The following is a 12,345-nucleotide window of genomic DNA, read 5'->3' as shown; positions in this document are numbered from 1 at the left end:
CGGGAGTCGACTGTAGTTGTTTTTAGGTCGTCGTATTACTCTCCTCCCCCCATGCGGAGAGGCTATGGCTTCCTCCGTCCACCCAACTTTCGGATCGTAAAGATGGTTTTTGTTAATAACACGTGGCAAAAGCAAGCATAATGTCAGATCCTTATTTGTGCGATAATTTTAAAAGTTGTTAAAAAGTGGATCACTATACAATGCAATTCCAGGGATTTGATTGGCTTAGCGGCCATGGTATATGAGCTATTATAAGGGGTATCGAATGGTCCCATTTAATTTAAAAGTGCTCGCAAAATTTGGCCTTTGCTCGAATTGCTCGCAAAAATTACACGGGTGCTCACTTGCTCGTGCTCGCAAAATTTTTGCAACTGCTCGGCATGCTCGCATTCTCGTTAACATGTGAATTTGACAACTGCTCGTGCTCGCAAAAATAAACACACTGCTCGCATGCTCGCAAATGCTCGCAAAGACCATTCGATACCCCTATTATACCATGCCCAAGAAATGGCGACCATTAAATTAGCTGTTGGTTATTCTTACAAAGCGAAATCGGCACGACCTAGCAATATTTCTTGTTTGTTTTTAATAAAACAATTATTCCATTCGCGCTTGTCGAATTTGACATGGTTATAGCCAACTCGGCGCTACGCGCCTCGTGGCGTGTGGCACGCTCGTGGAATCATTGTTAACTGTAAGCATAGGTATAATATAAGAGCTGAGTGGTATGTCCTCTCAGATATCATGCATAACCATAAGCACAAAAAATCGAAAACAATGTACGTCCCACGCTGACTCACACAGTTTTCCTTATGCTTGGGCTTGTGTCCCCCAGCCAAAGTTTGATCGGGGGAGGTGAGGTTCCGCCCCAAGGTTCAAACCCTTTTTTCATAGTAAAGATAACCCTTTAGTGCCTCTAATGAAAAGTCTCAAGGGGAAGCAATAGCTTATTCTCTTCTCTATGCGCAAGGACGAGCCCACCCTGCGAGCGGAGCCTCCTTTTATCTTTTTCTCTACGAGCAAGCAAAAGAAAGGCTCTGCTAGCAGGGCGAGCCCCCCACCCCCGCAACTCCTACCTTACTTGTTCGATAACACGCCCTTATTGCCTTGCTCGTAGAGCCTATTCATGTTTATAGCGACATCACAGCACGCTCGAGTTCCTTTTCCTCTGCAAGGACCAAGCCCATCGCTTTTATAAGATTCAGTAGCGCCTGCTCGCAGGCTTTTCGTACAAGAGTGAGCCGGAGGACAAAATTTACAAAAATCCTTTTGTCATATAAATATGTAAAAGCGTGGGTTAAATTTAGGTAATGTCATTAGCCTGTGAACAGGCTCCTAAGTGGACCTATAAAGTGGGGCCAGGTGGAGGAAAAATCGGCGCACGTGCTCGGTCTGCGGGCAAGAAAGAGCTCGGCGAGCGGAAATTTTTCTGTTCGCCTCATACACCACTTTGGAGCCTGTTAGAATTTCTTGCGTTCAGTACCACGCGGCGATCAAGGCAGAACCCCGGAGCTTATCGACACATCAACAACGAAATGAAATACAACAATACATCTTTAATTTCTGCATTTGTGTTTGGTCGACGTTTAGGGAATATTGAATAGACTACTAAAACAATGGTTGTTGATGGTACACAAAGAAAGAGCACGGAACCCGATCCTCCGGAAGGATGTCCAGTTGTGTGGTTAAACCACACTTTCACATGGTAGTCACAAGACCGGATAACTCCATCCCGACGCGTTGAATGGAATTCGTAAACTTTGGAACTTCCAAACCAGAGGCCCACTTTCTTTAACCTCCCGCGCAGACGTCTGCGTGGGAGGCTAACTTTCTTTTGCGCTGCATTACATAATCCCGTTGCGTTACACGTCACGCAGACTCACTTCGCGCATTTTTTAAAATGATCGGAAAATAAATTTTCTTTAGTAAAGCTAAGTTCGAGTGAAGGCCGTGGATTAGCTGGAAAGAATCCTTCAGATCTCAAGTTAAATTTTACCACAGCGCGAGGGAAGGATTTATTCGTATTTCATAACACAACGATATTAGATCAATATTTCATACTCCACCCAATCAACACGTCGTGTGAGGTTCCTAAACATTTATCGGAAATCGTTCAAAAATGTTATCTTCCCCTTTTAATAGACTCTTTTCTTATCCTGTATTAAAGCTTGAATGCAATTACACCCATTGTTTTGCTCTTTCATCAAAAACAGCGAGTTTAGAAAAGAAGTAGCTCTGCTGCATATTCATAAACAGCACAGCCGATGGGAAGTTATTGTTCAATCGACAATCAACCCAATATCGCCGCGTTGTTTTTACCAGAAAAATTTTTCCATGCCAATGTACTTTGACACCCCGAAAAATAAAAACATCGTTATTTAACGGTGTTACAGTGGTCTCAAACTATTCGAACGTTTCTCATTTGCTAAAAAATCGGACATATTTTTTTTGCTTCACACCTACAGCGGTAGAATAAAGAAAACAACCAGAAGAAAACAATAAGCTAATTGCTATTATTATCTCCAGCTGCGGTACGTGGTCCTTCAAGCGACAAGCGTCTTGTCAACACCGTGACAGCATCACGCTAGCTAGCTACATGCTATTGTCACATGACAATGCATTGTTTACAACAAGCGTTTGTGACGTTCAATCACATGATACTACAGGTACAAATTACCGGAAATCTGGTTCTAGTTGGCATTCGCAGTTGCTCTTTGCAGTGTCGGAGTAAAATTTTCTAATAGCGTGGCAAGTTCTTGGCAAGAAGAAGAAGAGCATTTTCACAGAACGCGAAAATGTTGTCTACGATGCGAAATGTTTGTTCTACTGCGGCGCGCTCCATTCGCCCTGCCCTTTGTTCGACGACAGTCTTGGCGAGAAAAGCTCACGGCCAAGCCAAAGCACAAACGCCAGCAGCAACCACAAGCACTGGAGACGATTTGAAACTAGTTAGCGGTGAGTAACCCTTTCTTTCGCAGACCGGTTGCCGTTGCTTCCAATTAGTTTTCGTGACAAAAAAATTCGGTGCCGAAGTTATAAGCCACCCATGCTTACGTAAATAATGCCGGTCTCGCGCGCTTTTTGTTGTTATTCTTTTAATTATTTTTCGAATTCTTAACTGCAGGCGTACACTTTAGGGAAAAGGCCAAACAAAATATGTATCCACATCTTTCGAAAGAAATGTTTCAACTGTGCTTTTCTGTAGCAATTACGGTAAAACGTTGGGCGGTAAAAAAAAATGCCGAAAAATTGTTGAAATTCGCTCAACCAGTTTTACCGGTTTCCCACAGTGTCGTTGATCCTGTCTACGTCTTTGCGAAGTGACCGGACATGGTACGTTGATGAGAAAAATTAAATCTGGCGAAAGAGTAAAATAGATACTTCTGTGGACATTGATATTTATGTTTGTTTTCGCTTTTTGTAATAATATAATTCATATTTGCATATGGTGACAATTTTTCGCACTAGCGTTTTTATTAAGACTTACTCACGCGTAACAGTAAACTCATGCAAATAAGAGAAGCCACGTTTTTGTTTAATACTATTTAGCAGTAGTATCTTTCAAAGATGCTCTGAAAATTATTTCGTTCGCTCTCAACACTAGTAAACAGTACTGGGTGTCCTGTTCCAAATTGTGTTATGAATATTTTACACAGAAGTGTTACCAATATTCACAAGCACCCTTAACCCTTTAACCCCTAATATCAAAGGACAAATTATCCTATCTTATACCCATGTGTTTCTTATAAAGTACTAAGGAGAAGTTATTAAAATATCAAGAAAATTCCTCTTTGAAGATCTTATCCTTGATTCTCATGACTTCAAGGGGTTGAATAAGCATTAATATTAAAAGGAGAAATTTGATGCTGATCACTGCTAGGACTAAAAGGGTAAAAGGGGCATTGTCACAGAAATTTTGCTGTGTTTTGGTGAAAACTGCACAATTTTTCTTTACAAAAGACCTTCACTCAAACATGAAAATTCTCCTAGAGTGTCCAGAAGAAAATATTGAGTAATTTATTGAGAAGACAAACCACAATCAATTTTCAGAAATTTTGCCCAAATATACACAGGGGTAGCCCCGTCAAAATTGATTTGAGTAGTAGGCAAGATGGCTTGAGTAGTAAGCAACTAGACACCTAGTATTAATTTTTGGTGTGAAACAGGCAACAGAATATTTCACAGAAGGCGGCAAGAACGTTGGCTAGTGGAACATTTTGAATGGGATGCAAGGGAAAACCTTTTAGCAACCATTTCCATTCTGGTCATATGCATCTGCAGCCAAAGATAGTTAATGCCAGTTTCTGTGCACTTAAGTGCCAAGGGTGTATTCCGTGTACATCCGACACCAAAGATATGCTGAGAGTGTTAAACTTCCTTGCCAAGCAGCTGCTGAAGCGCCCATGGCTGGAAATTGTTATGCGAGTGTTTGTACACTCTAAATCCTACACCAGAAGAGAAATCCTGGATTAACAAAAACAGTTCATTTGAAGTGTGGAAGTTTTCAAAAGCCAATAGGTAACTTTTTGTCAGGCAATTAAGCCTATATGAGGTAATCTAAGGCCAGGCATTACCTCTCTTACCCGTCGCTTTATGCCAAAGACCACAATCATGTACCAGCACGCCAAGTGGTTTGGAAACCCAAGCCAAAGATCTTTGGTATAACCTACATAAAATGTAGCCTGGACTTAGTGGAGTAATTTCTAACATAAAATGTCTTGGATTTTCAAGGGACACTTAAAATGTGAAACATTGCTCCTTGAAGTATATGCAGGAAAATTATTATAAACCAAATGCTTTCACAGTTAGACGGCTCCCGGCAGTCTTTAAAATTTAAACACACGCACCCAGCTATAAATCTTTTTGTTTTCTCTGTTTCATATTCTTGTATCCTTGAAACCTTAAATATTATATCTTTCAGAACAAGACATACATCCAGTAAATAGCTGACCAGAAATGTAATCCTCCTCCCCCCCCCCCCCCCTTACAACAAAGAAAGAAGTTAGCATACCATTGTTTAATTTGTTTGAATTCTTATGCCATGTTTTGAGTCAGTGGTAATTCTTACCTTGTTTTTTATATCAGGCTCTGTATTGAATAATCCCCGTTCAGAGTACAGAATGGTTCGTCACTATAAGGGCAAGGTCAAGGGTGTCATCTTGGACTGGGCAGGTACTGTTCTGGACTGTGGTGTATACTCACCAGCTGTAGTTTTCCTGGATGTTTTCAAAACAGAAGGTGTACCAATCACCATGGAAGAGGCACGGGAGCCCATGGGAGCCCATAAGAAGGTTCACATCCGCAAGATCACGCACATGGAATCTGTGAGAAGGAGATGGTTTGAAAAGTTTGGCCGCTTTCCCAATAAAGAAGATGTAGAAAGGATGTTTGTCAACTATGTTCCACTTCAGATTCGATCCCTTTTGGAGTACTCTCAGATGATCACTGGCGCAGTTGAAACAACAAACATCCTGCGTCATGAGATGGGCCTAAAGATTGGGTCCACTACTGGCTTCACCACACCCATGGTAGATGTCCTGAAGAAGGCTGCTGCTGATCAAGGCTATGTTCCTGATGTTTATGTTGCTGCTGATGAGGTACCGCAGGCCCGTCCCTACCCGTACATGGTGTGGATGAATGCAATCAAGTTAGATGTGAATCCTATTGAGGCCATTGTGAAGGTGGATGACACAGCTGACGGTGTGAAGGAAGGGACATCAGCTGGGTGTTGGAGTGTAGGACTCGCTAAAACTGTAAGTTTACTTAGTATTTCTTCTCTAAAACTTGTTACCAAAAAGGTTCTTAGTTGCAGTGGACTTTTGTTTTAAACATTTTCCAGCAGTGATCACTATAATGATCACCATTCAGTGAAACAAAAAAACAAACCTTAAATTTGGCATAACAGTTAAAAAGTTGTACTTTTGTTTCTTTCACCCTTGATTATCCATATATAGGGGTAGGTGTAATCAGCCTCAGTATCACCATGCATATTCTCTCCATTCTTCTCCTGGTATTTCTTGAATGGCACAAGTTGGGAGAATTTGTTCAAATGTCAAAAAACATTTTATCTTTGATGATCATTTTCTTTATACTCATAGTCTTTGCACTTACTGTAGCCTCACTTTCTTGATTAGGTTCAGAGCAACTCGGAAATGGTCTATTATATGCTGTTAATTTTGGGGGCTTAATATTAAAAGGGGTTCAACGGTGTAGCAAGACGACTGGGAAAGAATACAGGGCAATCACAACAATTCCCTTTAAACAGGGATTTCAGCTGTTAGAAGTCCAAATGCATTGTCTGCAAGAGCTTTCAGTTATTTTTCTAAAAGTGATACCTTATAAGACTAGGATGTTTTAAAGAATGGGGTCGACCCAACACAGCTGACATACAAAGTAGAGGCTGTCATTAATCACAATTTTGTGTGTCATTGATATAGGGAAATTACATTGGCTTGAATGAGGAGGAGATTGCTGCTCTTAGCGAAGAAGACTATGAGAGAATGCTTTCACGTTCATACGATATTCTCGCCAATGCTGGAGCCCATTATGTGATTGACACAATCAATGACCTGCCACCAGTTATTGATGACATCAACCGTCGTTTGGCCAATGGTGAAAAGCCGTGAACTGTGAACTCTTGTTCAGTTACAAATAAGTGCATTTTAACATGAAACCAAACAGTTCAAGGGAGAGGTTTTCTTTACTAATTCTGCATGGCTTGCTTTTAAAACAACTTCAAGTTCAATATGTCTAAGACCTATTTTTAACTTTAAAATTTTATTTCTTTGATTTTGAGTGAACAGTATACTGTGTTATTAGCGGAAATACCACAAACACAGCAAGGTTATGTTTTTTAAATGGATTTTTAAATCAGTGATGACATATAGCTTGTAAAAAAGAATTTTTATGATCAAAAACGGGTTCCTCCTAATCAATCTAATTTGCAAATTTGTAGGGTAAAGTGAAAATGAGGGCAAGTCATCATCACTTTCGCAAGTACCGTGTAGGCTATGTTGTGATTTAAAACCGTTTTAATGTATTTACTTTCTTCAACAACAACATCGCCTTTTTTTAACCATCCAATAGTGTACAGTCACTTTCATCTACAAGTATTTGGGTTCGCTATTTAATCAATGGAAACTCTTTATCAGTGGTCACTAAAAAACCCCTAAAATGTGCAAAGTACAAAAGCAATACTGATGCTATTTTATTGTAGACTTCTATACCACTTCTGTATTTATATCTTGTGTAGAATAAAGCTCTTAGTTTTATAACTTGCTTTGTTAATGTAAGAAATTTCATTTTCCATTTTTTTCCTTCCATTTTGTCACCTTGTTGATCACATGACCATGTCAATTATCCTGTCATGAAGGTCTCTTCGAACCAATTTAGGCTCAACTTTTTTTCAATTTTTGCAGCTTTTTTTTAATCTTTTATTATATATATTTTTGAGGAACGAATATTTAGTGGGTGGTGAAGGATGTTTTCAATTTTTCGTTGAAATGTGAAATGACAATTTTTTTCATGAATCGTGATTTTGTCAAAGGTCTTAAGCCATGATTTTGCTTTGTCTTGTTGTATGTTGCAAGAGCCATTTTACACAAAGTTTCGAGTTTTCGTGACTGTTTCTTTCAGAAAATGCCTCAACACGCACGAGATCTCGTCGAGGTCTTCCATACTCCAGCCTGACCAGTCTCCGTTGCCTTCGAAAAGTTCTGTTACTTCCCGGCTGGCTTATATATTGTTAGGGTGGGGTTTATCGGGCAGGGGGGGGGGGGGGTGGTTGGGGGAGCACAATAGACCTTGTGATATCACTTTTTTTTGAAATCTTGATATAAAATTTGCCCACCATCTCCGCTAAATTGAGAGATGTGACTCTAACTTGGCCGTTTTTCTAAATTAGGGTGCTCTTTCTAGAAGTGTGATGGATTTTCGTTACCCGTCCTAAATTTAAATTTGACAAAAAAGAAACTTATTCAGGTATATAGATGGGAAGACTAAATTCAAACCAAAATTTGAAACGAAACATGAACTTACTTTTCCAAAATTATTACACCAAGGGGAAAAAGACACCAAAAGAGAGGTTAGGAGTCGTGCTCATGGCAAACGGAAAACGTGAGATTTGCGTTTATGTTTTCTTGAAAAAATGAGTGCATAGTTGATAATAGTGCAAAACAACTCTGGCCTTTGATGCTATCGCAAAACTAGTAAATTTTACTAAGAAACTGAAAACAGCGAGCGGCAAATGTAGGATAAACATGGTCACGTGGTCAAATCTCACTTGCCGATTGCCGTAAACGTAATTCTTAACCTCTCTAAAGATTCAGTAAGGACGCCAAACAGGGGAATGCTTTGCATGACATTCAGAAGGAACTAACCAGTTCGTGTCAAATTCTTGTCAGTGAAATGCTCATTATAGTACTTTCGTCAAACGTGATGAAGAGCCCCCTTTTATCAGAATCCTTTTAACATAATTCAAAATTATCGCCGAAATTGTACCAAAAGTGGATCATGCATATTGTGAGTTGTAGTCCCCTTCGATTCTCTGATTGCGTGACCTAATTGTCGCGTGACATTGCTGTTTCTTATCGCGTGACTTTTCAATATTGCAAAGCTTTTGTATAAAAAAAAGTCTTGCACAGCGTAACAAAGCAAAGAAATATCTTGCGAACTAAAATCTATACAAAGCTTTTAATATTGATCAAGAAATTTTGGGGCAGAAAAATTCTGCACATATCGGTCATTGGAAAATTATACGTCAAAACTGTTTTTCTTCAGTATCACCGAAATTCATTAAATCACAATAGATCACTGCTAAGTCTGTATGAAATCTCCTGAGAATTTTCTCGTAACATTATGTCTCGGTTGGTTGAGTGTTTTCTTTATTTAATGAAGAGTGCCAAAAATTATGGATATAATTACTATGTGAAATACTAAGTGAGGAACCGAGCAAGCCGTAAGTGTACCAAATCAGTCTGTTGCCCTGAAAGCTCTCAACAAGGATTCGATAGCGAAACTTTAAAGCCCTCTTACCTCGACTCGCGACTGTAGTCCGGCCAGCTTGATGTTATCTGTCGAAAACCTAGAATAGATTGATATATTAACGAGTACAAAACCCTAATATTTTAACTTCCAATGACGATCAAATACCATACCACAGAATTTTAGTCATTTCTCTGAGAAGAACAATATTTCTAATTTATACAGTGACTAGAAAAATGATCTTTTTTAAGCCGGTTTTCTGTTGCAGCGTTAAATTTCCCTCCCCCACCCTTTTTGGTGTACAACCCGGGGAGTTTTACACCAATTTGTGAGTCAGCACAGAAGAGGGAGTTTTTATTAACTTTATATTTATCTTGCATGAGAAATAGAGCAGCAATATTATCAGCAAGTGGCAATTGAGAGCGAGGTGACTGGAGGAAAGAAAGCAGAAAAAACTAACTGAAAAATGCAATATATGGAATTTACTGTACGGATATGAAAATTAAACTGGTGAAAACTCGATATCATTTTACATGTGAGGACCGTTGCGTTGTTTATTCATGTATTTTCAAGTCATGTTAAAAATAATCAATATAACAAATAATGAAATGGAAAAGAGACGAATCGCCCTTTTATATTTGTCAGCCCTTCAAGTCACGTGAAAGTGATATTTTGGATCCGTTGCTGTTGCTTTGTTCAGTTCTAGCAACTGAATATCCTCAGAAAGGAGCGCACATTGACAGGTAAGAAAATAAAATCTTTTCATGTATAAAATGACCATAAAGTTTATTGACGCCAGAATCTATTGTTCTGATCTCCAGCCCTACGTCTAGCTAAAAGCATCCATACAACGTTTTCATTATTGTATCATTTGACTTCAATTACCAGGATCCTTCAAATCTTTGTTTCTCATCTAATTACAGCCGACTGTTATTTACTCCCTATTTGGGACAACAACATTTGAATTTGAAAGGGAAAACGAAATGAATTCTGGTAGTTATAGTCATTTGACGTTGTCACGATAATGAACTATTGTAATAAAATCAGAAAATATTCACAGATAGATTTTGTCTTTGTTTACAAGCCGTTTTACTGGAAAGTTAACACAACAATTCAATAACAGGATCTGTTGTGATGTCCCGGCCATGACGATGCTATTAAACAGAATGGTTCGTCACTACAAGGGCAAGGTCAAGGGTGTAATCTTGGACTGGGCAGGTACTGTTCTGGACTGTGGCGTATACTCACCAGCTGTAGTTTTCCTGGATGTTTTCAAAACGGAAGGTGTACCAATCACCATGGAAGAAGCACGGGAGCCCATGGGAGCCCATAAGAAGGTTCACATCCGCAAGATCACGCACATGGAGTCTGTGAGAAGGAGATGGTTTGAAAAGTTTGGCCGCTTTCCTAATGAAGAAGATGTAGAAAGGATGTTTGTCAACTATGTTCCTCTTCAGAATCAATCCCTTTTGGAGTACTCTCAGATGATCACTGGCGCAGTTGAAACAACAAACATCCTGCGTCATGAGATGGGCCTAAAGATTGGTTCGACCTCTGGTTTCACCACACCCATGGTAGATGTCCTGAAGAAGGCTGCTGCTGATCAAGGCTATGTTCCCGATGTTTATGTTGCTGCTGATGAGGTACCACAGGCCCGTCCCTACCCATACATGGTTTGGATGAATGCAATCAAGTTAGATGTGAATCCTATTGAGGCCATTGTGAAGGTGGATGACACAGCTGATGGTGTGAAGGAAGGGACATCAGCTGGGTGTTGGAGTGTAGGACTCGCTAAAACTGTAAGTTTATTTCCTGTATAAAGTTTATATATTCAAGAAAACTGTTGTTCTCAGCCCTCTCTTTCCCCTGACATGTACAAGACTGTTTCTTCGAAGGTAACACCCCCCTTCTTAATTTGCACATTGCATCAGGGTGGCCTTGTTATGTACAGCAATGTTTTTGTAACTGCGTTGCATTGTAATTTATCGCGCCGTAATTAATTTAAATGAGTCGTTTCTGTGATTCTCAATAAAAAGAAGTTTAATTTAGCCACCGTAATTTTCTTTAAATTGTCGATTGATGTCTAAGATTCTTGTACCTTTCTTTCAACTGCAGGGAAATTACGTTGCCTTGAATGAGGAGGAGATTGCCGCCCTTAGTGAAGAAGATTATGAGAGAAGGCTTGCACGTTCATACGATATTCTTTCCAATGCTGGAGCCCATTATGTGATTGACACAATCAATGAGCTGCCACCAGTTATTGATGACATCAACCGTCGTTTGGCCAATGGGGAAAAGCCGTGAAAAGCGAACTCATTTTTTTTTTGTCATAAATAGTGAAATAAGCTGTGCAGAAACCTGACCGATGTCATTATTATCTGTATTATTTTGATTGTTTCCTCTGTAATTTGCTCGCAGTTTAATATGATTGTCACAGTTTAATATGGCAACGGAACTCTTTTTGATCTGATGTAACAAAGTATGCATTGTGATAGTTACGTTAGAATTCCCAGGACCTTGTTTACGAAGCTCTCCTCTATCTAACACAAGACTATTGTTCAGTAACAATACATCCTGATCACATTTCCATGTTACCATCGCGTGACTGTCGACATTTGCGCGTGACTACACGCGACAGCCAATCACAAACGCACGCCACTGTTGTTGGAGATATTACTCTGGAAACCAGTGTGTTGGAACGCTTCAATGGGTAACCGATCGAATGCTGAATGAAATCTCTCTCGAGCCTCCTGAGGTCGGATTTACGAAACCAAGCCTCCCACGCAGTTGTTAAACGACTTCGTGGGAGGTTACACCGGAATCCTCCCAAGCCTTAGTATTGTTTGTAAACAATTTTCTCATTGTTATGCCAACTGAAGGCTGTTATAAACAAACAGTTCGTGAATCCGGCCCCTGCGGACAACTATTTCTACTTAGCATAATTCCTATTAAGAAAACTAGACTTTAATCAAAGATTACAAGTGTGTTCGTCGCCTTAAATTGTACAAATTCAACTCTGGTGAGCCCTCATGCCCACACTCTTCCATTTCATTTAAAGTTTTTTCCGTTTATTTATTTATTTCAAACACTAATTGAGAGACATACGGAGTGAAAGCAAATCAATATATTGGACTGCCGTGAAGTCAGTACCACAGTGAGAATTTAAATAAAAACGGTAATGTTTGTTTTTATTTTTTTATCATTATAATTATTATTCAGTAAGAATCGAAAGTAGATACGACTCAAGTTTATAAAATGACTGACCGAATGATACATTCATTTTGATTCGTGTACATGAACATGCACAGCGCTGAATGGTGTCCTCTGAATGATTCATTGAACGATGATATTCTAGATCTTTTA

The 12,345-nt window shown here is 39.4% G+C and overlaps 2 protein-coding genes across 4 annotated transcripts; both read left to right on the top strand.

The window, feature by feature from the left end:
* The first annotated feature begins 2,653 nt into the window (after positions 1–2,653).
* LOC146467707 (uncharacterized) lies at positions 2,654–7,278 on the top strand. The gene is made up of 3 exons (XM_085125596.1): positions 2,654–2,955; positions 5,086–5,753; positions 6,438–7,278. Exons 1-3 carry the CDS (start codon positions 2,796–2,798, stop codon positions 6,624–6,626), a joined length of 1,017 nt encoding a protein of 338 aa, XP_084981722.1. The 5' UTR covers positions 2,654–2,795; the 3' UTR covers positions 6,627–7,278.
* A 130-nt stretch (positions 7,279–7,408) lies between these two features.
* On the top strand, positions 7,409–12,173 carry LOC146467706 (uncharacterized). 3 transcript variants are annotated; one of them, XM_085125594.1, is made up of 4 exons: positions 7,409–7,717; positions 9,628–9,725; positions 10,106–10,781; positions 11,098–12,173. In XM_085125594.1, the coding sequence occupies exons 1-4, from the start codon at positions 7,580–7,582 to the stop codon at positions 11,284–11,286; spliced, it is 1,101 nt and encodes a 366-aa protein (XP_084981720.1). In that variant the 5' UTR covers positions 7,409–7,579; the 3' UTR covers positions 11,287–12,173. The 3 variants fall into 3 exon arrangements, with proteins under 3 accessions (XP_084981720.1, XP_084981719.1, XP_084981721.1); XM_085125593.1 differs by having other exon boundaries at positions 10,067–10,781; XM_085125595.1 differs by lacking the exon at positions 7,409–7,717 and having other exon boundaries at positions 7,772–9,725; positions 10,067–10,781.
* The last annotated feature ends 172 nt before the right edge of the window (positions 12,174–12,345 follow it).

The sequence above is a fragment of the Pavona decussata genome, unplaced genomic scaffold (genome assembly GCF_977016875.1).
Source record: "Pavona decussata unplaced genomic scaffold, jaPavDecu1.1 SCAFFOLD_134, whole genome shotgun sequence".
Lineage (NCBI taxonomy): Eukaryota > Metazoa > Cnidaria > Anthozoa > Scleractinia > Agariciidae > Pavona > Pavona decussata.
The sequence above is the reverse complement of the archived record's forward strand: the minus strand, read 5'-3'. Positions and strand labels throughout refer to the sequence as shown.